The following is a 27910-nucleotide window of genomic DNA, read 5'->3' on the forward strand; positions in this document are numbered from 1 at the left end:
AGCCATGAAATTAAAAAACACTTGCTCCTTGGAAGAAAAGCTATGACCAACCTAGACAGCACATTAAAAAGCAGAGACATTACTTTACCAACAAATGTCCATCTAGTCAAAGCTATGTTTTTTCCAGTAGTCATGTGTGGATGTGAGAGTTGGACTATAAAGAAAGCTGAGCACCGAAGAATTGATACTTTTAAATTGTGGTGTTGGAGAAGACTCTTGAGAGTCCCTTGGACTGAAAGGAGATCAAACCAGTCAATCCTAAAGGAAATCAACCCTGAATATTCATTGGAAGGACTGATGCTGAAGCTGACTCTCCAATACTTTGGCCACCTGATGAGAAGAACTGACTCATTGGAAAAGACCCTGATTCTGGGCAAGATTGAAGGCAGGAGGAGAAGGGGATGACAGAGGATGAGATGGCTGGATGGCATCACCGACTCAATGCATATGAGTCTGCGCAAGCTCCAGGAGTTGGTGATGGACAGGGAACCCTGGTATACTGCAGCCCATGGAGTCCCAAAGGATCAGACATGACTGAGTGACTGAACTGAGCTGAACTTACAAATTTACCAGCTAAAAGTTGCGAGTGTATCTGTGCATGCACACTCAGTCCCTCAGTTGTGTCTGACTCTTTGCAACCTCATGGACTATAGCCCACCAGGTTCCTCTGTCCATGGGATTTTCCAGGCAAGAATACTGGAGTGGGTTGCCATTCCTTTCTCTGGGGAACCTTCCCAACCCAGGGATCAAACCCACATCTCCTGCATCTCCTGCACCAGCAGGCAGATTCCTTACCACTGAGCCACCTGGGAAACCTAGAAGTTATCTAGCCAAAGGCATTCATAGTCTCAAAGGAAAATATTGTTCTGCTTTTCTAAATAATATTATTTTCCTGACCCATCCAAACATAAAAAGAGACACAACGTATTATGAGAACCACTAGAATTTTTTTTAGTCACTGAGACGTATTCCTTCTCTGTATTCATGGCTATCAGCTTCAGTTGGTTTAGGGGCTGATGTTTTTAAATAGAAAAAGTTATTGGGATAGATCTGTAAATAATTGGGAGGAACACACTCCCATAAGGTGTAGAGGAGAAGGAGGGGCTATATATTAAAATCACTGGGAAAGCTTTATCTTCCATTTAGAGATTCTAAGAAATCTCTACCCATCTTGATGCTAAGCATCCCTAGCCCAGTGAGTCATTGTCACTTCCGGGAGGTTTACTTCTCAGGCCACAGGGTGGTGAACAGATTGAGAGTCTTTGTATTAGATGACCTTCTGGTTTGTTCTTGCTCTAACATTCTATAGTAAATGCTTTTAGAGGAAAATTAATTTCTATTCATGGGCTGTTATTCCCTCAGCAGTCTTTACAAATCAATTCAGAAAGCAAGCACTCATGCTATTCTTGAAAATAAATCACTATGCAAGTGAAATCAGATAGTAGAAGGGAATACAATTATTCATTTAGAAGTGTATCTGGGGTTTAGATTTATTTCTTATTGATACACAACAATTCCATCAGTAAATTTCAAGCTTCTGTATTATTCTGCAAATGCACATTTAACTTTCTATTTACATTTTAAAAGCATCACTAAAACATGAGTTTGGGTATTAGAACAATTTTGTCACTGAAAAACTGCATTAACTTATTCCCTTGCTGCTGGGTTTCTAGTGTTGCCATGACTGAATATTAAGGGAGTCTAAGTCGTAATATTATTTCATCTCAGCTATTTACAAAATAAAATGTGATATGCAACATTCCTGAGAAAAGGTGATTATAATGAGGAATGCAATAAGGCTGAATCTTCAAAAGTTTTCTAAGTAATAGCTTTCTCTTTCCAGCATAGTTTACTGCAAATGTGTGTGTGCATGTGTTAATTGCTCAGTCGTGTCTGACACTTTGCAACCCCATGAACTGTAGTCCATTAGTCCAACTGAACTCCTCAGTCCATGGATTTTCCAGGCAAGAATACCCGAGTGGCTGTATATATATATACACCATGCACACACACACACACACACACACACACACACACACACACACGCACAGTGGTATGCCAATAAAAATTTATCAATTGGCTCTTCAGGGGGGTTAAGAATGCCTTGATTTGTAGAGTCAGCCAATTTCTATGTCTTAAATCCTGCATGGTGGATTTCAAGCTACAATATGAGGTCAAAAAACTCAGATGTACACAAGTGGCTCGTTGCTCCAGCACATGGCTGTCTTATGTCTCCGCATAATGCACAGAAATATATCAAACACAGGGACTTCCCTGGTGGTCCAGTGGTTGAGGATCCACCTGCCGATGCAGGGACACAGGTTCAATCCCTGGTCCAGGAAGATTCCACATGCCTCAGAGCAACTAAGCCCATGTGCCACAACTACTGAGCACTCATGCCACAGTCAGTGAAGCCCATGCACCCTAGAATCCATGCTGCACAAGAGAAGCCACCTCAGTGAGAGTCCCATGCACCGCAACTGGAGAGTAGTCCCCCACTCACTGCAGCTAGAGAAAGCCCATGGGCAGCAGTGAAGACCCACTGGGCAAAAAAATAAATAATAGTTAGCTAAATAAATAAAAGAATAAAAAATACCAAACACAAATATATCATATAATATGTATCACACATATGATTTCTCAAAATCAAACCAGGAATATTTTCCTTTAAAATCATGTAGTGAAAGATTGAATCCACAATCATTTTAACTATAAATTGCTTAAGCCAGGCCACTATAGTTTAGAGCAGGTGTAGAAGGTAGATAATTTAGTATTGTTACAGGTAGTTGGAATGGGTAAAAAATATTTTGGCCTTCTCATGTGCACAAAGAGCCTAAGGGGAATGTTTTATGATTAATTGCTAGCACACTAAACTAACTGCTAAGTCACTTCAGTCGTGTCCGACTCTCAGCGACCCCATGGACTGCAGCCTTCCAAGCTCCTCCGTCCATGGGGTTTTCCAGGCAAGAGTACTGGAGTGGGCTGCCATTGCCTTCTCCGACACTAAACTAAACGGGCATGCAAAAAATTTCAGGAATATGTATTTCCCAAAGTGAATAAATCAAAAAACCACCTGAAAGCATGGCAAAGCTTTGTCTGAAGCAGGAGTAAATGCCAGAAGCAACATTTGTGTACTTGATACTCGGTTCATTTACCTTCATGATGATTAATAGGTGAATAAGTATTAGCTGGCATAAGAACATACTGAATTGCATACTGTCCCAAAGCTATAATCCTGTCTTGAATTCTGTCTTTGGGAGAGTACCAAGAAACATGTTGAGGAAAGACCTGAACACCAATTTCCAAATTAATAAATATTTAACAGGCTACTATTATGTGTAAGTTGCTCAGTCCTGTCTGACTCTTTGCAACTCTATGGACTGTAGTCCATGGAATTCTCTAGGCCAGAATACTGGAGTGGGTAGCCTTTCTCTTCTCCAGGGGTTCTTCCCAACCCAGGGATCAAACCCATGTCACCCATATAGCAGGCAGATTCTTTACCGCTGAGACACCAGGGAAGCCCTACTCTGGTGGCTCAGAGGTTAAAGCGTCTGCCTGTAATGTGGGAGACCTGGGTTTGATCTCTGGGTTGGGAAGATCCCCTGGAGAAGGAAATGGCAACCCACTCCAGTATTCTGGCCTGGAGAATCTCATGGATGAGGAGCCTGGTGGGCTACAGTCCACGGGGTCACAAAGAGTCGGACATGACTGAACGACTTCACTCATTCATGATAGGGACAATACTCTGGCGCCGCAGGGCACACAAAGATGAATATAGACAATCTTTTTCTCAATGAATTTACAATCGATACGGGTAATAAGACAATGTGTAAAATACAAGTACTATTAGGACCCATAGGAAAGAAAGATCTTATTCTTTGGGAAGATATGAAAAGTCTTTTGGAACAGATATGAAAAATATTTGGGGACAAGGTGGTAATAAAAGAACATTTTTGAATGGGCAGAAAGGTGGGGAGCCAGTCAAGTAAGGCAGTGACAAGGCAGGACCCTAGAATGGGTATAGTATCAAAAGTGGGGAAATGTGGAATGTATTTCAGAGGGCTGTCTGTGTCAGTGAGAAGTTACTAGGCTTAAATTATAAGTGATGCAAAGCTATTGGAGGCACTGATCAGTAAAATTATTGCTCAACCTATAGTTTTGAAAGATCAACTTAGGGCAAGACTGAACTATGGAAAATTATTTCAAGAAAACTTTAATCATAATGGTGTTAACATAAAGGGATGGTAGCAATTAGATGTAAGACATCTAGAAAGCAAAATGTTTAGGATGCAAAGAGTGACTGACAGTCATAATGCGGGTATGGAGTGAAAGGTAAGTTATGGGTTTCAGGCTGGGAGGCTGAGAAAAATAGAGTTGCCATTAATAGAAATGGGAAAGTTGAGACAAAATTTACGGCTGGGTGGGTGAATCTAAACGGAGAGGATGTGTTTGGTTTTAAACAAATGGAATCTGAATTGGCAGCATCTCACGCGTCCTGGCCCAGTATCCTAATTTCTTTATGACTAGGTTATACTCATCATTACATAATTTGGTGGAATGAATTTATTTCACAGTGATTCCAGAAACAACAAACTGCTCTGTAAACTAGGCTTCAGCTTTATTCACCTTAGATATATTTCCTACGAATTTAAAAACAATTACTTGGCCAAGACTCAGGTTCATCTATTCAGAGCATGTAGAAATTATGTCAATAACCTTAGATACTGTTCAAGAAAATGATCCAACACTTGGGATTAGTGTGAAAAAAAAAATGAGCACATAACCTTTTACTATCACACTTGAGCATTTTTTAATAAGCCCCCTCCTAAGGGTCATCTGACTGTTTTGTGGAACATAACTTTTTGACTTAATATTCTCAATAGATTAGGATCCAGATGTTTTATAACATTTAAACTTGTAGAAAACTAATAAAGTAAAACTCTTTTCTTTTTCTGCCTAGTAAGACAACCACAAAGATAGGTTTGGTTGCTGTGTAGGACATTTGTAGGTTTTGATTTAATTTGGTAATCTGATCTCAGTGTTCTTTTTTCCATAGATTGCTGCTGCTGCTGCTAAGTCGCTTCAGTCATGTCCGACTCTGGGCAACCCCATAGACGCCAGCCCACCAGGCTCCCCCATCCCTGGAATTCTCTAGGCAAGAACACTGGAGTGGGTTGCCATTTCCTTCTCCAATGCATGAAAGTGAAAAGTGGAAGTGAAGTCGCTCAGTCGTGTCCGACTCTTAGCGACCCCATGGACTGCAGCCTACCAGGCTCCTCCGTCCATGGGATTTTCCAGGCAAAAGTACTGGAGTGGGGTGCCACTGCCTTCTCCTTTCCATAGACTACCTAATCTTAATTTCTCATATCTTCACTGAAATTTGTCATCCTGTCATTTCCCCCATTAAGGAGCTAAAAGAAACTTTTCATGTACTCACTTTCTTTTGCAGTAAGAATAATGGCTTTAATGATTAAAGAATTACACTTCAACTATATACAAACTTTGTTCCTTTACCAAACACGCAAGCCTTTCTTATGGTAGACCACTGATCTCATCCCTTTAATGATTCATTGATCTCACTTGTACCATCGCTAATTCAGTTCTGCCTTCCCTGAGCTGTACAGTTTGCCTTAAAGGAATCATGGGAATAAGAAGATTTTTTTAGAAGTGTTGCAAAAGTATTGAAAAGCAAATTGTGTATTTTTATGCCATCACAGATTAGCTGTTGTGAAGACCTGGTTGGGTTTAGGGGAAAGTGGAGGAAACAATTAGAAGATGGGGTATCCTGGAATGGATAGCAAAATTCTGAGCTCGTTGCAAAAAAGAAAGGAGATAATGAGTGGATTTCCCTGGTGGCCCAGTGGTTAAGAATCTGGCTTGCAACGCAGTGGGTAGGGCTTTGATCCCTGGTTGGGGAACTAAGATCGAGTATTGCCATGGGAAAATTAAGCCCATGTGCTGCTGCTACTGAGCCCATGAAGCACAACTAGAGGGTTCTTCTGTGGCAACAAGAGATTCTACATGTTGCAATGAAGATCCTGCGTGCTGCAAATAAGACCTGATCCAGAAATAAACAATTTTTTAAAGAAAGATGAATAGAAGAAACTGAAATTTGTCCCGTCTTGAAATGGGGCTTCCCTGGTGACTCAGTGGTAAAGAATCTGCCTGCAATTCAGGAGACCCAGGTTCGAGCCCTGGCTTGGGAAGATCCCCTGGAGAAGGAAATGGCAACCCACTCCAGTATTCTTGCCCGGAGAATTCCAGGGACAGAGAAGCCTAGCGGGCTACAGTCCATGGGATTGCAAACAGTCAGACACGACTAAGCGACTAACACTTTCACATCTTGAAATAGGGCTTCCTCAACTGAGTATCTTCACTTTCACTTTTCTCTTTCTTGCATTGGAGAAGGAAATGGCAACCCACTCCAGTGTTCTTGCCTGGAGAATCCCAGGGATGGGGGAGCCTGGTGGTCTGCCTTCTATGGGGTCGCACAGAGTTGGACACCACTGAAGTGATGCAGCAGCAGCAGCAGCAGGTGGTGCTAGAGGTAAAGAAAGAATCTGAATCTGCTTGCAATGCAGGAGAAACGGGTTCAATCTCTGCGTCAGAAAGATCTCCTGGAGAGGAGAATGGCAACTCACTCCAGTATTGCCTGGAGATTCCATGGATAAAGAGGCCTGGCAAGCTACAGTCCATAGGATTGCAAAGAGTCGGACACAACTGAGCAACTAACACTTTCACTTTCAACACTTCCTGAAATGCTAAGTCACCCTTCACTGGATTCTGGTATTTCAACTTCATAATGATTATAGGAAAAAGTATTCTGAGCTTTATGATCATTCTTAGGTTAGGGAGTCTTTCTGCCTTAGCAGGTGGCATCTTGCTGTTGGATTCAGTCTCTGGGCTCTTTAATCAGCAGCAGATAGAACAGTCAGGTAAGTAAGAAGCAGCTTCTACAGACTTGTATCAATATAGAGGCTGGGTTGAATAAATAGGGTGGGCAGACAATCAACTCCGATGATTCCTTTAACCTTCTTTGATGAAAGGAAAGACTTTACATAGAATTGGACATTTCCCTAAGTCTAGAAGTGATAAAAACATGTCATAACTGAACAGCATCAGTTTGGGTATCATAGTAGTTATGGGTTGAAAACTTGTTAAAGAGTAGTATCAGCAGGAGGAATTGATTCACTCATCCTATTTTGTTTCCTGAAATGATTTAAATTGCACGGGAAAAATTATATATCAAAAGTAGGACACCAAATCTACTTTTCTCTAAGGTAATAATTTGCAGCCTATAGTTTTGTCAGCATGATCTGAGTGTTGTTTAAAGCTGATGATAAAGTCATTACATTATTTAAAACTATTTCTATATTTTCTTTCTATTCAGAACATCGGTCTTAGGAAAAATATATTGGCATTAAAAAGTGTAAGTAAATTATCTCAAGTCATCCTAAAGCTCATTGGTGAGCTCAGGAAAATATGTGTATTATCTATATGCACGCTAAGTTGCTTCAGTTGTATACAGCTCTTTGTAACCCTATGGACTGTGGCCCAGCAGGCTCTTCTCTCAATGGGATTCTCCAGGCAAGAATAGGGAGTGGGTTGTCATGCCCTCCTCCAGGGGATTGTCCCGATCCAGGGATTGAACCCGTGTCTCTTATGTCTCCCATGTTGGTAGGCAGGTTTTTTACCACTGGGAAGCCCATGTATATGTACCAATGTGTGCTATATTTTGTAGACTGTAAATGGAAAGATTTTTCTGTGCTGACTTTAATTGGACCCCATTGTGGTTAAGGCTTCAACTCCTGTCACATCAACCTTAGGAAGAGTAAGCATTAGAGTGAATGAAGGAAAAGGTTTTGGCTGGAGGAATTGATTCCTGAACTCCACATTGATGTGGTGGTCAAGAGGGCATTATAGCTCTGAATTTTGATGAGGAGCTGCTGCTGCTGCTAAGTTGCTTCAGTCATGTCAGACTCTGTGCGACCCCATAGACGGCAGCCCACCAGGCTCCCCCGTCCCTGGGATTCTCCAGGCAAGAACACTGAGGTGGGTTGCCATTTCCTTCTCCATTGCATGAAAATGAAAAGTGAAAGTGAAGTCGCTCAGTCATGTCCGACCCTCAGCGACCCCATGGACTGCAGCCTTCCAGGCTCCTGCACCCATGGGATTTTCCAGGCAAGAGTACTGGAGTGGGGTGCTATTGCCTTCTCCGTGATGAGGAGCAGCCACCCTTTAATCAGCTTATGCTAATATTTATTCAAGATTCCTTGGTGTTTTAAAGTTCTGAAAGAACTCATGCTAAATCATTATAGTCAGAATAAATGCCACACTAACCATCAAAAGGAATGAGACTGAAATCATTAGAGGGAAACAGGTGACGCTGGTTCATATGCTTGATAAGCAGTATTATTGACTGCAATCTCTCCTTAAGGCCAAGAAAAATACGCAAGTACTGGTTTGCTGGTTATTCATCGAGAGTGAGTACCTGAAGGAGAAGGCTGTCCTTTCACAACGCCGTTCTTCGTCTTTTCTTCCGAGTTCATTACTTCCTTATAGATAAGTTCTGTAACAAAGTTATAAAAATCAGTTTTCTTCTTAACCCAAAGAAAAAGTCATTAATAACAAATAATAACATTTTGATGGGATTGAGTCAATTACAAATCAAGTGGAATTTTTTACTCTTCTATTTTTTTATGCTCAGTTGTGTCCAACTCCTTGCAACTCCATGAACTGTAGCCTGCCAGGCTCCTCTGTCCATGGAATTTTCCAGGCAAGAGTATTCAAGCGGATTGCCATTTCCTCCTCTAAGGAATCTTTCCAACCCAGGAGTTGAACCTGAGTCCCCTGCATTGGCAGGTGGATTCTTTACCACTGAACCACCTGGGAAGCCCTATTTTCTTGCAGAAGCACAGAGCCTGGCAAACGTAGGTGCTCAACAGTGCATTTGATCAAATCAATGTATGTAGAGTACACATTACTTGTTTTCTGAATTCTTTGGGGAATTTCTGATGCATTCCGACTTTATCTCTTATGGATTTTAATGCCTTAGTTTTGAACATCCATTTCTCTGTTATGTTCTCTCCCTAAGAGATGCACATATTCTTGTGACTTGAAATTATTACTCTCTATCCATTTCCAACTCTTACTTCATCTTTTTTTCCAGACTCAAATTTTGGATTTGTAAAACTAAACTTGCCTAAAATCCAACATTAAAAAAAATTATTACCCTCATTTCCAAACTGGCATCCATTTCTGGCTTTTTCATTGCTAGAGATAAAACTGTGTATATATTCATTTCTTTTTACTTTATCCCTTTTAGCTAAAAATTACTCTGTGCAATTCATTCCTGCTTTGCAATGGCTTACAATTAACACAAGCACCATCCTTTATAGGTATTCCTCCAGTTTTCAGAATTGAGTCTATCCTCGTGGAGTGATATTTACACCCTATTACTTACCTAACAAGAACCTTTGAGTGCGCTCTGGTCCTTATTTAGATCAACTTTGTTTCTGTTTATCATTCTCATCATTTTTTAAATTTGATCTACTGTTTATATGAGCTTATTTTTCCATACTCTCCAATATGATCTCTTGAACAGTGGATTCTCCTTACTATCTTTATAGCACATTTTGCTCATTCTTACCCTTTGTTTTCCTCTTATATTTTCCTCTATTTTTTATTTACCCAACTTAGAATTACTAATTCTTTCAAGATAGCTCAAACATTTCTTTCTTTCTGATGTACCCTTTCTCTTCCTCCTCATTTTGAGCTAATCATCCATTATAAACTGCATTTGGTTTTTTCATATTTATTCTACTCTGTGGTTATTTATATTAGTTTAGCAATTCTCTGCTTTGTTTCATCCTGAGTATGGTATTGACCATATAGTATGTATTTGGAAAAGTTTTGTTGAAAAAAAAAAAGGCAATTAATATATTCACTCACTGTTTTCTTACTTTAAATGAGAAATAAGCTGCTTGAATGCATACATTTTCATTTAAATTCTCAAGTCCTATAAATTGAGTGAGTGAATTCACATAGTCACTCTTTTATTTTATATGCCTAAAACCATCTCAGGCATAACATTATCCATTTAATGTGATAATTTTATGTACAAACTTAGAATGTTTAATTCTGAAATTTTGAATTAAAGCTTGACTTTCACCATGACAAATATTTTGACAATCAGTACTATTTTTTAAAATGTGTCAGTAATTAATTCCTTTCATTCTTGAGTAAATGTCATATTGCTATTAGTATGAAAAGACAGATGAAGTTTAAGAGTTTTGAAAATGGTCTAAGAAGATAGCCCTTAGAAAACCATCTGTTACTAAAGCATTTTAAAAGGAAAAGACTTAAAAATATTTTCTGAGTTTAAATAAAAGAAAAGGTACACTTAATTAAGCAGTAGAATCACCTTTCCATTCTTCAATGGTGTGTTCTCTTTCATCCAGCTGTTTGTCGTATATCTGAGGTGGGGGCTGCGGGGGGGGGGGACAAAAAACAGACAATAAGCTTTCTATAATAGCCTAAAAATAAACTCTTACAGTGAAGGAGAATATCTTGCTATTCACTGATTTTAGGGATGATCAGAATCTCATATAAATTGTGGAGTAATTACAGTGGTGAAGAAGTTTAAATTGCCCCAACAAACTTATGAAGGATTCATTTATATGCCAATATTTGCTGCTAACAAATAAGGCAGCAGAATCCAAAACCTGAGAGTTCACTTTCCAAAATCTAATTCAGAACTCATGTGTTACCAATTAATGTTCAGTTTGGAAATGACAACCTGCTCCAGTATCTTGCCGGGGTAATCCCTTTTACAGAAGAGCCTCATGGGATCGCAAAGAGTTGGAAACAATGGAGCAGGCATACACTCACTCTCTTTAGAATGCAAACAAGACACTTGATAACAAGGACCCAGAAGTTGCATTTTGTCCATTCACTAGCCCTCTAACAGAACCCTGCTAAAATTATCCCAGACTGATAAGATTCTGTTCCATTTTTAGAGCCTTGTGAAGAAGAGTCTTCAATGCCTCTCAACAGACCATAGTACTAGCCTCCAGCATAAAAGAATATTTAGACCTAACCAGTCCATTCTGAAAGAGATCAGCTCTGGTATTTCTTTGGAAGGAATGACGCTAAAGCTGAAACTCCAGTACTTTGGCCACCTCATGCGAAGAGTTGACTCATTGGAAAAGACTCTGATGCTGGGAGGGATTGGGGGCAGGAGGAGAAGGGGACGACAGAGGATGAGATGGCTGGATGGCATCACTGACTCGATGGATGTGAGTCTCAGTGAACTCCGGGAGTTGGTGATGGACAGGGAGGCCTGGCGTGCTGCGATTCATGGGGTCGCAAAGAGTCGGACACGACTGAGCGATTGATCTGATCTGATCTGAATCAATTTTTATTTTCTTGAAGCATCATAAGACATTTTTACACATAGCTGGGTGCCCTATATTTAAATGTTTTAATATATTTCCTCCCCTCAGGCAGAAGCAACTGCCAGTTCTCTAGACGGGTTCAAGGTTCACTCACCTTGGACCCCTGAGGGGCCCGAGTTAACCCTCTCTAGGAAAAGGATATGACGGAACTTTTAGCCTAACATATGCCTTCCTCTTGCTCTGAGGGATTTGGATATGGAAAAGGAGAAATTTTCACAAATTGAGGTGCCTTTTAGGAAGGAGATCTCAGACAGATTCCTTAACCTGCTCCTCCCAAATCTTGGACCTAGAGAATTCTATCATGGTGACATGGTAGCTCCAATTCAGCTCAAGGAAGAGGGAAAGAAAAAAAATCTCTTAGAGAAAGAAAGAGGTGAGAGAGAAGGAGGTATATTGGCCAACAATGGCTTCAGTGAAAAAAAAAAAAAAAGAGCTGCAAACATCTGGTGTCATGAGACAGGGGCCCCAGAATTCACGCTGTCCAATACTCCAAAAGCAGCAGTTTTTTATAAGAAACAGTTGCTCTCAATAAAGTGACTCAGGTCTATCAGGATGTGTGTGCACACTCAGTCGCTCAGTTGTATCTCTTTGGGAGCCATGGACTGTAGCCCACTAGGTGCCTCTGTTCATGGAATTTTCCAGGTAAGAATACTGGAATGGGTTGTGATTTCCTACTTGAGGGGATCCACTCCACCCAGGGTTTGAATGCACATCTCCTGTGTCTCCTGCATTGGCAGGCAGATTCTTTACTGCTGAGCCACCTGTGAAGCCTGTTCATTTTGAGGACAGCCTCCCTCACAAGGGCTATCACAGGAAGACTTTGGGCAAGATTTTCAGAGAAAGTTTCTGGCTTGTGTGGGAAGGTCTTTGACCCATGGGCAGCACCCTAGTATCACATGGTTCTTTACTGTGTGCAGAATCTCTGGCAGCCTGCATCATAACAGACAGGAACGCTCCCGTTAGTCTTAGTATGCTGGGCCAGTGTCACATATCACAGAAGGAGTTGGATATGAAAATGAAAGACTTTGACCAGTTGTCGTGGGGCAGCTTAACACCATATGGAATTACTGAGAAACAACTACTGATGAGGTCAGACATTCCTTCAAAATCTACGATTGCTACTGGGACAGAGGTTTTAAACCAGCTACTGTGATTCCTTGGTGGTTCACCCGGTAAAGAATCCTCCTGCAATGACAGAGACCTGGGTTTGATCCCTGGGTTGGGAAGATCCCCTGGAGGAGGGCATGGCAACCCCCTCCAGTATTCTTGCCTGGAGAATTCCCATGGACAGAGAAGCCTGGTGGGCTACAGTCCATGGGGTCGCACAGAGTCGGACACCACTGAATGACTAAGCACACATGCCCCAGTTATAGCAATATGATGATTTAATGAGTGCATGAGGAAAATCAGGTTATTTTTGATGATTTGTGAAAATGTCATCTAAGTAATCTAACGCAAAGCCAAACTCTGGTTATGTAAAGACACTTTTCCCAAGCGGCAGGTTTTCTGCTTTGCCTCTTACTGAGCTTACATAAAGCCATGGTGAGGTCTTCTCTAAGTGAGCCCTGTCCAGGCCCCCCGCAGGGAGGCACACAAGCTCTCAGAGCCCCCCACTCCCCCTCTGCCCACACGCCCGAGCTCTGTGCACTGTTGCTGCCTCTTCTAACAAGAGACTCAGCTCAGGACCCTTTGTGGCTGACATCTCCAAGCAGTGGATTTTTCAAGTTTCAAAACGGAACATGGCTCAAGAGTGTTATTTCCTGCCAAAGCTCATGAATGCCATATTCTCTTTGCAACTAAACTGTTTGAGAGAGGTTTTCCTTGGAGCTTCAGCAGATCGCTGTTGCTGATGTAGAAAGCACGAAGTATTACACTCTAACTGCAAACTATAAAGAAAGAAAGCAGACTACTGAGTCCAAGATGTTACCTTTCAACAAATCAAAAGGACTGCTTTCAACACACCTGCATTAGCGTTATGGTTGAAAGAGCAACATGTTTGTTTGTTTGTCTGTTTTAAAAGAGGGGATTCGATCACCTGCAATGGAAGGGTACTTCACATAAAGATGTTTCTACATCGCAATATAAAATAGCAATTGACCAATAATCCAAAAAGAGTAATGTCATATTCCAACATACATATGCATGTGCTCAGACAGCTATCATCAGCATGCAGTGGTCCATACACCCCCTGCCTTTCCCTGTTAAATGAAGCTAGGGGTCTATTGCTCTGTTGTTTCCTTTCCCCACCTTACTAAACAGGAAGGATTCTCTCTTCCCAGGTAACATTCTAAATAAGAAGGAAATGAGGAGTATCATGAGAAGTGCCCCAGAGAGTATTTTAAGAAAGTTTAGTAGATTTGAACAAATTGAGATGTGAGAAAATTAAGGATGAGAAGAAATTAAGAATAATCTATGGAGAGTTAGCAGGGCTTATATCTTGCATGCTTTTGCATATTCTTCAAGAGACTGACGATTTCTTTCCTCTTGAAGATTTGAACTCTGTTTACCTGTTTTAAGTTCTTTTAGGAATTCATATAGATTGCATGTCATAAGTTAATGGATTAGATGTGTTTTATATTAATGACACCATATATACAGGTACAAATGTTTTCAGTTAAATTAGATAAACACATGGCCAAATACAAGGAACTATGAGTTAGTAGATATTGGGGTTGACTTACTCATTTATTAAATTCATTCATTCAATAAAGGTTCGGGGCACCCAGTATATGTACGCTGCTGCTGCTGCTGCTAAGTCGCTTCAGTCGTGTCTGACTCTGTGCGACCCCATAGACAGCAGCCCACTAGGCTCCCCTGTCCCTGGGATTCTCCAGGCAAGAACACTGGAGAGGGTTGCCATTTCCTTCTCCAATGCATGAAAGTGAAAAGTGAAAGTGAAGTCGCTCAGTCGTGTCCGACTCTAGTAACCCCATGGACTGCAGCCCACCAGGCTCCTCCATCCTTGGGATTTTCTAGGCAAAAGTAGTGGAGTGGGGTGTCACTGCCATCTCCATATGTATGCTAGGCTATATTAGAAATCGATATTTTGAAAGTGAATAATACGACTGCTTGACTTCAAGGAACTCAGAATTTAGCAGGGTAAAACTTATGCAAAACAGGTAATTAACATACAACATGAAAAATAAAAGAAATACATAGGTGGTATATGGGAGCCGAGTGAAGAAACCCTAAGCAAAGTCTTTTGCTTCTTGGAGTAGATGATACTTGTACAGTTCAGTGAGTAAAAAATATCTTGATATTGACAAGGTAAAGTGAGGAAAGGAAAAAGATGACTCTAGGCCACAGAATCCAGAAAACAGAATGATGATGGTGGTGAGGATGGTGGTGGTGATTGTGGCCGTGGTGGTGTGTGTGTTTCTCTGCTCAGGTGCACACACACAGCAAGAGAACAAGAAGCATCTGTGGTCATAAACCATAACTTATGTGGTCAGAAGGGACAAGAGGGCCATGCCTAGAGAAACAGATGGGTCAGAGAAAGGCTGGATCAAGAACGGTTTCAGTTCAGTTCAGTTGCTCAGTGGTGTCCAACTCTTTGTGACCCCATGAATCACAGCATGCCAGGCCTCCCTGTCCATCACCAACTCCCAGAGTTCACTCAAACTCACATCCATCGAGTCGGTGATGCCATCTAGCCAATCTCATCCTCTGTTGTCCCCTTCTCCTCCTGCCCCCAATCCCTCCCAGCATCAGAGTCTTTTCCAATGAGTCAACCCTTCGCATGAGGTGGCCAAAGTATTGCAGTTTCAGCTTTAGCATCATTCCTTCCAAAGAAATCCCAGGGCTGATCTCCTTCAGAATGGACTGGTTGGATCTCCTTGCAGTCCAAGGGACTCTCAAGAGTCTTCTTCAACACCACAGTTCAAAAGCATCAATTCTTCAGCGCTCAGCCTTCTTCACAGTCCAACTCTCACATCCATACATGACCACAGGAAAAACCATAGCCTTGACTAGATGGACCTTTGCTGGCAAAGTGACGTCTCTGCTTTTGAATATGCTATCTAGGTTGGTCATAACTTTCCTTCCAAGGAGTAAGCGTCTTTTAATTTCATGACTGCATTCACCATCTGAAGTGATTTTAGAGCACAAAAAAATCAAGTCTGACACTGTTTCCACTGTTTCCTCATCTATTTCCCATGAAGTGATGGGACCAGATGCCATGATCTTCGTTTTCTGAATGTTGAGCTTTAGGGCAACTTTTTCACTCTCCTCTTTCACTTTCATCAAGAGGCTTTTTAGTTCCTCTTCACTTTCTGCCATAAGGGTGGTGTCATCTGAGGTTATTGACATTTCTCCCGGCAATCTTGATTCCAGCTTGTGTTTCTTCCAGCCCAGCATTTCTCATGATGTACTCTGCATAGAAGTTAAATAAGCAGGGTGACAATATACAGCCTTGATGAACTCCTTTTCCTATTTGGAACCAGTCTGTTGTTCCATGTCCAGTTCTAACTGTTGCTTCCTGACCTGCATACAAATTTCTCAAGAGGCAGGTCAGGTGGTCTGGTATTCCCATCTCTTTCAGAATTTTCTACAGTTTATTGTGATTCACACAGTCAAAGGCTTTGGCATAGTCAATAAAGCAGAAATAGATGTTTTTCTGGAACTCTCTTGCTTTCTCCATGATCCAGCAGATGTTGGCAATTTGATCTCTGGTTCCTCTGCCTTTTCTAAAACCAGCTCGAACATCTGAAAGTTCATGGTTCACGTATTGCTGAAGCCTGGCTTGCAGAATTTTGAGCATTACTTTACTAGCGTGTGAGATGAGTGCAATTGTGAGGTAGTTTGAGTATTCTTTGGCATCGCCTTTCTTTGGGATTGGAATGAAAACTGACCTTTTCCAGTCCTGTGGCCACTGCTAAGTTTTCCAAATTTGCTGGCATATTGAGTGCAGACTGAAATGAAGATGTTTTTCTAATAGGGGAGAACCCACTGAAGAATGAAAGAGAATAGCATGGCCAAATCTATGGCCAGAGTCAAGAAAGACACAACTAGAATCACAGAGAAGAGTCAGGGAGCTGCTGCACCATCTAGAAAAAACACTAAAAGGTCTGGCTGGGGTGGAGAAGGTAAAAATAGATAGAAAACATGGATTCAAGAATCCTTAATTCTTGGGGTGGGATGGGGAGGGAGATGGGAGGGAGGTTCAAAAGGGAGGAGATATATGTATACCTATGGCTGATTCATGTTGAGGTTTGACAGTAAACAACAAAATTCTGTAAATCAAATTAAAAAAGAATCCTTAATAAATATTAATAAACCAAATTGCTAGAATTTTGTTTTTGATGGAGTGTGTGTGATGGGGAAGAATGACTCCCAGGTTTCTAAGCACAGTAGCTAGACAATGGCAATATTGGTGGAGTCAACTGAAAATAGAGTAAAAAAATAGAAAATGAGATTGATAGAGAAATGAGCCTTAGTGTTATGTGGGCAGAGATGGTTATTTGCTAATCAAACATATAATATGGTGTTCATAGAAATGCCATTGGCTAGAGAAGGCAATGGCACCCCACTCCAGTACTCTTGCCTGGAAAATCCCATGGACACAGGAGCCTGATGGGCTGCAGTCCATGGGGTCACTAAGAGTTGGACACGACTGAGCGACTTCACTTTCACTTTCACTTTTCACTTTCGTGCACCAGAGAAGGAAATGGCAACTCACTCCAGTGTTCTTGCCTGGAGAATCCCAGGGACAGGGGAGCCTGGTGGGCTGCCGTCTATGGGGTCGCACAGAGTTGGACACGACTGAAGCGACTTAGCAGCAGGAGCAGAGACATTTATTTGAGACTATCAGCAAGAGGAGTTTGCTGAAGTCAAAGCAGGAAGAAAGAGTAAAGGGCCAAAATGGACCCCTGTCAGACACCAAAATTTAAAGGTTGGCCAGAGGAAGATGAGTTAAAGAAGGAGGAGGTGGGGGAAACAAGAGGAGGGGAAAGGAACATTTACAGAAATACATGGAGAATGAGAATATTGCTATAGAGGTGCAGTGATCAGAGGGTTTAAAAAATAAAAAAGAAGTAATTGGAAGTTTCTTGTAAATAAAATAAAGATTTTGGCTTTGAAAATACCAGAAAGGCATGATAAAGTATGCCTCTGAAACCCATCAAGGTTTCCAAACTTCAAAATTGCTATCATGCCCATAAAGATCCAGATAGATTCTTGGTGGGGAACATTAATACAAGCTAGCACCTAAAAGACAGGAACAATATAGAAGAAATATCCTCAATGCTAACATGGATATGGTATATGAATAAAGCAAAAAACTGCATAATAGATTGTGACACTAAAGAAAAATGTTACAATGCTCTTAGATCTGCTCCCCTAAGTATCTTGGTATGTGCTAAGTTATTTCAGTCATGTCCAACTCTTGGCAAAGCCATGGAGTGTAGCCTGCCAGGTTCTTCTGTCCATGGGATTCTCCAGTCAAGAACAGTGAAGTGGATTGCCATGCCCTTCTCCAGGGGATCTTCCCGACCCAGGGATCCAACTTGTGTCTCTTATGTCTCCTACATTGGCAAGTGGGTTCTTTTCCAATAGTGCCACCTGGGAAGCAGGGCTTCATAAATGAAGATCACTCTTCTATATCTAATTCTATCTCTTCTATATCTAAATAAGGGAAGCAATATTTTTTTCTGAGAAGATACTGTACACTAGGCTTTTATATACAGTGTAATAATCCTCGAATCAGGAAGCTGGGATTCAAAAATGTTTTAAAAAAATATCTTGAAGTTACAAAGTTAATTAATGATAGACTTTTGATTAAAAGTTTAAGAATATGAAGAATGATTCAGAGCAAATAGTAATTGAGACGAATCTAAAATAAGGGATAATGAAATAATATCTGAACAATATTTAAATTAGGATCTTTGTAACACAGGAAATAGAAACATCAGTAGAGAGGGTTTGTGTGAAGCATACGGAGGACTGTACTTCTCAGCTTGCCCAGCACAGTCACCGTGCGTGCTTGCTGTCCTCGCAGTTGCTAATAGCCCTCGGCTCCTTCACTCTCATAAGTGCTTGGACGACAATTATGTGAGCAGCCTACTTGGCGATGCTGAAATATGCCTATTAGGGATGTCAGGGATACTGCAACTGGGAGGGTGGAGAAAATAACTGAACTGCAACGTTCTTCTACCACTTGGAGTCTCAACACTTGCAGCTGTACCCTTTCCTGCTCAAGGACAACATGTCAGCATTCTCCTCCATTTTCTGCATTTTGGGGAATGTGAAACTCAGACATTAGTACTGCCAGACAGTACATAAAAGAGTATATTTCTACATAATAAGATTGAAATTAAGGAATATGGATTTGGGGGGGCAATCTCTTGAGTTCTTATGGATGGGCATGATTTCTTGCTGAAGAGATCTTTTTAATCAGCATCTATTTAAATTCCTAGTTGATTCTCCTAAGGTACAAGTTGCTCTCTCTTGCAACTTCATTTTTTTAATTGGAGTATAATTTCTTTATAATGTTGTCTTGGTTACTGCTATACAAAAATGTGAATCAGCTATCAGTTCAGTCCAGTTCAGTCGCTCAGTCATGTCCGACTCCTTGAGACCCCATGGACTGCAGCACACCAGGCTTCCCTGTCCATCACCAACTTCCAGAGCTTGCTCAAACTCATGTCCATTGAGTAGGTGATGCCATTCCAACCATCTCATCCTCTGTCATCCCCTTCTCCTCCTGTCTTCCACCCTTCCCAGCATCAGGATCTTTCCCAATGAGTCAGTTCTTTGCATCCGGTGGCCAAAGTATTGGAGTTTCAGCTTCAGCATCAGTCCTTCCAATGAATATTCAAGACTGATTTCCTTTTGGATGGACTGGTTGGATCTCCTTGCAGTCCAAGGGATTCTCAAGAGTCTTCTCAACACCACAGTTCAAAAGAATCAGCAATAAGTATACATATATCCCCTCCCTCTTGAACCTCCCTCCCCACACCCCCATTCCCAACCAACCTCACAGAGCACCAAGCTGAGCTCCCTGTGCTACACAGCAGCTTCCCACTAGCTACCTACTTTACACATGGCAGTGCATATATGTCAATCTTACTCTCCCAACTCCTCTCACATCTTACTTCCCCTTCTGTGTCCACATGTCCATTTTCTACATCTGTGTCTCTATTCCTGGCATGCAAACAGATTCATCTGAACATCTATACCATCTTTCTAGATTCTATATGCTGCTGCTGCTCTTTAGTAGCTAAATCATGCCTGACTCCTTATAGTCCCATGAACTGTAGCCTGCCAGGCTCCTCTGTCTTTGGGATTACCCAGGCAAGAATACTGGGGTGGCTTGCTATTTCCTTCTCTAGGGGATCTTCCTGACCCAGGGATCAAACCTACGTCTCCTGCATTGCAGGGGGATTCTTTACCACTGAGCTACCTGGGAAGCCCTCAGATCCCATGTATATGTGCTAATATACAATATTTGTTTTCCTTTTTCTGACTTACTTCACTCTGTGTGACAGACTCAAAGTTTTATATCATATGCTTAAGTAATAGTTCTTAACTGAGTAGGGCTTCCCTGATAGCTCAGTTGTAAAGAATCCACCTGCAAATGCAGGAGACCTGGGTTTGATTCCTGGGTTGGGAAGATCCCCTGGAGAAGGGAAAGGCTACCCACTTCAGTATTCTGGCCTATATAATTCCATCAACAGTCCATGGGGTCACAAAGAGTCAGACATGACTGAGCAACTGAACTGAACTGAACTGAAAATATATGAATTCTTCTTTCCTTAATCTTCAAGATAATCTTATTATCAACAGCATCGTAGAAGGCTAGTGATGAAAGAGGGTTGAGAGATTATCTAGTGCCACCTTCATTTAATTTGCAAATGAGAATATGAAAACTTGGTGATCATATGTGATTTGTCCATGGTCATAGAGTTAACAGAGGATGAGATGATTGGATGGCATCACCGACTTGAGGGACATGAGTTCGAGCAAACTCCTGGAGTTGGTGATGGATAGGGAAGCCTGGTGTGCTGCAGTCCCTGCGGTTGCAAAGAGTTGGACCAAACTGAGGGACTGAACTGAACTGAATAGAATTAATTAGTGGCAGAATTACAAGTAAAATGTATTATCTCTTATGAGAAAAAATGGAATGAAAAATTCTTTAGTTCAGTTCAGTTCAGTCGCTCAGTCATGTCCGACTCTTTGCAACCCCATGAATCGCAGCACACCAGGCTTCCCTGTCCATCACCAACTCCTGGAGTTCACTCAGACTCACATCCATCGAGTCAGTGATGCCATCCAGCCATCTCATCCTCTGTCATCCTCTTCTCCTCTTGCCCCCAATCCCTCCCAGCATCAGAGTCTTTTCCAATGAGTCAACTCTTCACATGAGGTGGCCAAAGTACTGGAGTTTCAGCTTTAGCATCATTCCTTCCAAAGAAATTCCAGGGCTGATCTTCAGAATGGACTGGTTGGATCTCCTTGCAGTCCAAGGGACTCTCAAGAGTCTTCTCCAACACCACAGTTCAAAGCATCAATTCTTTGGCACTCAGCCTTCTTCACAGTCCAACACTCACATCCATACATGACCACTGGAAAAACCATAGCCTTGACTAGATGGACCTTTGTTGGCAAAGGAATGTCTCTGCTTTTGAATATGCTATCTAGGTTGGTCATAACTTCTTAGAGTTGAATAAATGTTAAACAGAATAATTCAACAGTCACAAAAGATTTTCATTAATGACAAATTTAAGGCTGCCACTCTGATTTCTGTTCCCATTTTCTGTCAGTCTATACATGCAACTGGATCTGGCAGCTATCACCTGAGTAGTCAATACATATTCCAAAAGGCTTTTTGTCACAATACCCTGGCCAACATCAGGGTCTCTCCACATATGAATCCAGATATAAAAGAGCTAAATTGCACTAAGTTGTTCTTTGTATTCATCTTTAAGCCCTGAATTAACATTTTTTCCATATCAGTCATGTTCTGACCATACGACAATCATGAAGATGCTGGTGTTTGCTTTCTGCTTATTTTACCCTAATTCAGCATACAGGATGGTTTTGTTTTACCTTTTTTCTCGGTGTGTATTTGCTCTCTTGTTTAAAATGCCAATGAAAGCCTTAAATAGCATTGTCTTTCTATGTGTGCATTCTCTATTAATTCAGCAGCTGGATCAAAGAAACTTATATTCTGTCCTAGTGAAATATGCTTTGTTTTTTCTTATTAACCTTTGCAGTCTGAGCACTACCAAAGCATGCATGATTTATGGTAAGGCTTCAACCAAGATAAGTGTATTTTAGTACAAAATGATATCAGAAAACCTGTTAAAAGAAATGTGAAAACTTTGCTTTAAAATTTCCTTGACTCAACACATACAGAGGTAAGTTTTCCAAATGTATTTAAAATTTTTGAGGAATATAACTTGTTAAAATTTTAGCCTCTTGACTGGAAATAAACATTTATATTGAATAATTTTTCAGTTCAGTTCAGTCGCTCAGTCGTGTCCGACTCTTTGCGACCCCATGAATCGCAGCCCGCCAGGCATCCCTGTCCATCACCAACTCCCGGAGTTCACTCAGACTCACGTCCATCGAGTCAGTGATGCCATCCAGCCATCTCATCCTCTGTCATCCTCTTCTCCTCTTGCCCCCAATCCCTCCCAGCATCAGAGTCTTTTCCAATGAGTCAACTCTTCGCGTGAGGTGGCCAAAGTACTGGAGTTTCAGCTTTAGCATCATTCCTTCCAAAGAAATCCCAGCGCTGATCTCCTTCAGAATGGACTAGTTGGATCTCTTTGCAGTCCAAGGGACTCTCAAGAGTCTTCTCCAACACCACAGTTCAAAAGCATCAATTCTTCGGTGCTCAGCCTTCTTCACAGTCCAACTCTCACATCCATACATGACCACTGGAAAAACCATAGCCTTGACTAGATGGACCTTTGTTGGTAAAGGAATGTCTCTGCTTTTCAATATGCTATCCAGGTCGGTCATAACTTTCCTTCCAAGGAGTAAGTGTCTTTTAATTTCATGGCTGCAGTCACCATCTGCAGTAATTTTGGAGCCCAAAAAAATCAAGTCTGACACTGTTTCCACTGTTTCCTCATCTATTTCCCATGAAGTGATGGGACCGGATGTCATGATCTTCGTTTTCTGAATGTTGAGCTTTAAGCCAACTTTTTCACTTTCCTCTTTCACTTTCATCAAGAGGCTTTTTAGTTCCTCTTCACTTTCTGCCATAAGGGTGGTGTCATCTGCATATCTGAGGTTATTGATATTTCTCCCGGCAATCTTGATTCCAGCTTGTGTTTCTTCCAGCCCAGCGTTTCTCATGATGTACTTTGCATAGAAGTTAAATAAGCAGGGTGACAATATACAGCCTTGATGTACTCCTTTTCCTATTTGGAACCAGTCTGTTGTTCCATGTCCAGTTCTAACTGTTGCTTCCTGACCTGCATAGAGGTTTCTCAAGAGGCAGGTCAGGTGGTCTGGTATTCCCATCTCTTTCAGAATTTTCCACAGTTTATTGTGATCCACACAGTCAAAGGCTTTGGCATAGTCAATAAAGCAGAAATAGATGTTTTTCTGGAACTCTCTTGCTTTTTCTATGATCCAGCGGATGTTGGCAATTTGATCTCTGGTTCCTCTGCCTTTTCTAAAACCAGCTTGGACACCAGGAAGTTCACAGTTCACGTATTGCTGAAGCCTGGCTTGCAGAATTTTGAGCATTACTTTACTAGCATGGTTAGCCACTCCCTTCTGCAGGGGATCTTCCCAACCCAGGGATCCAACCTGGGTCTCCTGTGTTGCCGGCAGATTCTTTACCATCTGAGCCACCAGAAAGCCCAAGTAGACAAATGGCAGCTTGTAATACTTACCAGTTGATTTTTTTTTAATTGCTTAGACAAGTTTGAGGAAGTAAGTCTGTGCTCTTAAATAGAAGTTAAACACTCTAATACTACAGATGAAGTAAATGCCCTTTAAAAGTCTGATGAGTTGAAAGTACTCTACAGTGAGGGAAAAAAGGTTAATAAAATCTGTCTTTGGAAACCAATCTGATTAATTCTTCTTTTTTAAGTCATCTGGCACTGGGTCCTCAAGGAGGAGCTGAGAAGGGGATTCATGCACAGATGATCATTTGAAGATGTGCTATCAGGGGGCATCCTGTAAGGGAGGGGAGGAGGATGACCAGGGAAGAATGAATGACACAACAGTTAGCGACCTTAACAAGAGCTGTGTTGGTGCAGACGTCAGACTGATATGTGTGAAAGCGTTAAGTGTGAGGTAAGAAATGAAGACTTCTGAGGCTGAATAACACTGTTGTGAAGTATTTTGCGGGAGGTGGTGAAAAATTGAGAATCTTTTGACAATTTGGATTTGAAGAGGGAGATGTGTAGAGTGACTCCTAGGGATTTGGTTCAATTACCTGAGTGGAAAGTAATGCCGTGGATTGAAAGGTACGAAGTTGGGAAGAAAGAGGAATCAGTTTGGGGTGACAGGGGGTATGTCCAGCTCAAAATTCAACATGTGAATTTTGTGTTGCCAGTCTAAATGCCAATCTAAATCTACTGCTAGATTTACAGATCTGGAGTTCAGTACAGCCATGTGTAACAATGCATAGATTTGAAAGTTATTCATAGTAATTAAAATTCATGCGGTGGGCAAGGAAGCCAAAGATACCCCTGGAGAAAAGAAGTTAGGGTAATGGGAGAGGACTCCTGGGATCCCCAGTTCTAAGGGAAGAGAAAACAACTCAGCAGCAGTGGTGACTAGAGAATAGGAAAGGTGTCATCACAGTGATCAGTGGGGAATGTATCGGGAAGGAGGGTGTTTATAGTCTATTCAAATGTCAAAGATGCACAAGCTGCCAATTTTCTTTGGACTTGGCCCTTAGGAAGTCACTGGTGATCTTCCATTCACTCGCTCAGTCCTGTCCAACTCTTTGCGACCCCATGGCCTGCAGCACGCCAGGCCTCCCTGTCTATCACCAACACCCTGAGCCTGTTTAAACTCATGTCCATCAAGTTGGTGATGCCATCCAACCATCTCATCCTCTGTCATCCGCTTCTCCTCCTGCCTTCAGTCTTTCCCAGCATCAGGGTCTTTTCCAATGAGTCAGCTCTTTGCATCAGGTGGCCAACATATTGGAGCTTCAGCTTTAGCATCAGTCCTTCCAATGAATATTCAGGACTGATTTCCTTTATGATGGGCTGGTTGGATATCCTTGCTGTCCAAGGGACTCTCGAGAGTCTTCTCCAACAGTACAGTTCAAAAGCATCAATTTCAAGGTTTGAGACGTGAACTAGAGTAACTGTGAACAAAGTCTAATTTTTTACAGAAACTTGACTATAAATTGGTGGAAGATACTTCCATTGCTAATGGTGTATTTTAAAAAATAATGACTGATTCTTTATTCTTTAAATGAAGGCAGCTAAAGCATGTTTATTTGTATTAGTATACCAGAGGTATACTAGTATTACCAGTATTACCAGAGGAAAGTGAAAGATGGGACACACACCACAAAAGAAGAAATGCCCATGCAGAAAAGGAACATGGGTGAGAAAGTACCATATTCTGAGCTTTTCTGGACTTTGTGTAACTGCCTCTATCACAGCTTTCTCAGTGTCATGCTCGACATGATCCCCATCCTAGTACCATTCACACAGAGTTGATTTTCACATATTACCTCATTTAGTCCAATTAACAATCCTCCTCTTCTAGGCATACAATTAAAGCACAAAGAGATTAAACAGTCTGTTGGTAAGTGGCACAGGCAGCATTAAACCCAAATCTATCTGAATGTAAAATCTGTTTGTTTATTTTTTTTGCATTTTCCACTCAACTATAGCTTATTATATGGAGCTTCCCTGGTGGCTCAGATGGTAAAGAACAGTTCCTGCTAATTTAACCTGTTGAAGTAAAGTTTTCTGTTTAAAAGTTTTCTTAACAAACCAAAGCAAGAGAGAATAACTGGGGGGAAAAGTCAATGCTGTCTGTAGTTGGAGGAACCCTCAAAATGCTATTAATTAGCATTACTGATACAAATTTCTAAGTCCGGGCAGCAGAAGGGCCTGTGTGTGCACTGTATTGTCATACCGCCACCTTGTGGTTGCAAAAAGCAAAAAGCAACATTAACTAAAAGCCCGAGTTCACCATTTTTATCAGATTGCTCTCACCCAGGAGCTCTCAACTTTGGTTGCAGGTTGAAGTCAACTGGGAACTTTAAAAATGCTGATTCCTTAATCCCACACCCAGAGATTTTCATATGACTGGCCTGGAGTGAGATCTCAGCACCAGGATATTTCAAAGCTCCCAGAGTAATTCTAACATGTAGCCAAGATTAGGACCTCTGTTCTAACTCCTTACAGAGTAATCAAGGTTCAGTTCAGTTCAGTTCTGTCACTCAGTAGTGTTCGACTCTTTGCGTGGACTGCAGCACGCCAGACCTCTCTGTCCATCACCAATTCCCAGAGTTCACCCAAACTCATGTGCATCGAGTTGGTGATGCCATCCAGCCATCTCATCCTCTGTCGTCCCCTTCTCCTCCTGCCCCAATCCCTCCCAGCATCAGGGTCTTTTCCATTGAGTCAACTAAGTTTTGTTATTTGCCTAAGTGTGCTTCATTTGTATAGATGCAAGAGTCCCTTGGACTGCAAGGAGATCCAACCAGTCCATCCTAAAAGAAATCAGTTCTGAATATTCATTGGAAGGACTGATGTTGAAGCTGAAACTCCAAAACTTTGGCCACCTGATGCAAAGAACTGACTCATTTGAAAAGACTCTGATGCTGGGAAAGATTGAAGGCAGGAGAAGGGGACAAAAGAGAATGAGATGGTTGGATGGCATCATCGATACAATGGACATAGTTTGACTAGGCTCCAGGAGTTGGTGATGGACAGGGAAGCCTGGCATGCTGCAGTCCATGGGGTCGCAAGGATTCAGACATGACTGAGTGACTGAACTGAACTGATGTGTTAAACAGGTAACTAATGAGAACCTACTGTACAGCACAGGGAACTCTACTCAATGCTCTGCGGTGACCTAAATGGGAAGGACATCCAAAAAAGAGTGAATATATGTATATGCATAAGTGATTCACATTGCTATACAGCAGAAACTAACACAACATACAGCAACTATACTTCAATAAAATTGTTTTAAATAAAATTTAAAAAATATTTTGCTCATGTCTATTTCTCAGGCTGCCACTAGTTCTAACCTATGTTACTACAGATTTATCCTCCAACCTTCCATTTCCCTTTTCTCTATTCGAGACTCACATTGTGTACAGAGGGACTTTGTGGTTCAGTCGCCAAGTCCTATTCGACTCTTCGTGACCCCATGGACTGCAGCACATCAGGCTTCCCTGTTCCTCACCATCTCCTGAAATTTGCCTGAGTTCATGTCCATTGACTCGGTGATGCCATCCAACCACCTCATCCTCTGAGAGTGACCTTGCAGAAGTTCAAATCAGATAATGCTATTGTTCTGCTTGCTAGCTTTCTTTTTTTAAGAATAGCTGATTTACAATGTTATATTAGTTTCAGGTGTACAACATAGTGATTCATAATTTTCATAGATTATATTTCATTTAAAGTTTTAGAAAATATTGGCTATATTCCCTGGTGGTGTACAATACATCCTTGTAGCTTATTTATTTTATACATAGTAGTTTTGAATGGCTTCCCTTCACCCTTAGGATAGAGCACACGCTCCCCCATCTTTTTCTTCCTTGTGTGGTCCCTGTTTACCAGCCCCAATTGTTTCTCAACCTTCTCCACTGAGTCACCCCCAAAGATCTGCAGTTCTCCCAACCCTCTCTTGGCTCTCAGTTTTTTGCCAACCCTTTCTTCTACCTTTCTTTCATTTGGATGACTCCTGCTTTATTTTTCATACATCTGTTTAGATATTAATCATCTAAATTTCACCTAAAATCATCCAAAGAGCCTTCCCTAATTCACATTACTGAGTTGAGTTTTTTCAATGTGCTTTGACAAACCTAGATGGCATATTCAAAAGCAGAGACATTACTTTGCCAACAAAGGTCCGTCTAGTCAAGGCTATGGTTTTTCCAGTGGTCATGTATGGATGTGAGAGTTGGACTGTGAAGAAAGCTGAGAGCCGAAGAATTGATGCTTTTGAACTGCGGTGTTGGAGAAGACTCTTGAGAGTCCGTTGGACTGCAAGGAGATCCAACCTGTCCATTCTAAAGGAGATCAGCCCTGGGTGTTCTTTGGAAAGACTAATGCTAAAGCTGAAACTCCAGTACTTTGGCCACCTCATGCGAAGAGTTGACTCATTGAAAAAGACTCTGATGCTGGGAGGGATTGGGGGCAGGAGGAGAAGGAGATGACAGAGGATGAGATGGCTGGATGGCATCACTGACTCGATGGACGTGAGTTTGAGTGAACTCCGGGAGTTGGTGATGGACAGGGAGGCCTGGCGTGCTGCAATTCATGGGGTCACAAAGAGTCAGACATGAC

General features: G+C 41.5%; 1 protein-coding gene across 16 annotated transcripts in view; it reads right to left on the reverse strand.

Moving 5' to 3' along the window:
• MAPK10 (mitogen-activated protein kinase 10) overlaps nucleotides 1-27910 on the reverse strand; it is a 374268-nt gene that overhangs the window by 6726 nt on the left and 339632 nt on the right. For 15 of the 16 annotated variants that reach the window (XM_055589015.1, XM_055589012.1, XM_055589011.1 and 12 more), the window contains 2 exons: nucleotides 10424-10487; nucleotides 8492-8569 (listed from right to left, as the gene is read on the reverse strand). The exons of the other annotated variant lie outside the window; for it this stretch is intronic. In XM_055589015.1, coding sequence (XP_055444990.1) covers nucleotides 8492-8569; nucleotides 10424-10487 — 142 coding nt within the window. The remainder of the gene's footprint in view (nucleotides 1-8491; nucleotides 8570-10423; nucleotides 10488-27910) is intronic. 16 annotated transcript variants of the gene reach the window in all.

This window comes from Bubalus kerabau, chromosome 7, assembly GCF_029407905.1.
Source record: "Bubalus kerabau isolate K-KA32 ecotype Philippines breed swamp buffalo chromosome 7, PCC_UOA_SB_1v2, whole genome shotgun sequence".
In the NCBI taxonomy this organism is placed as follows: Eukaryota; Metazoa; Chordata; class Mammalia; order Artiodactyla; family Bovidae; genus Bubalus; species Bubalus kerabau.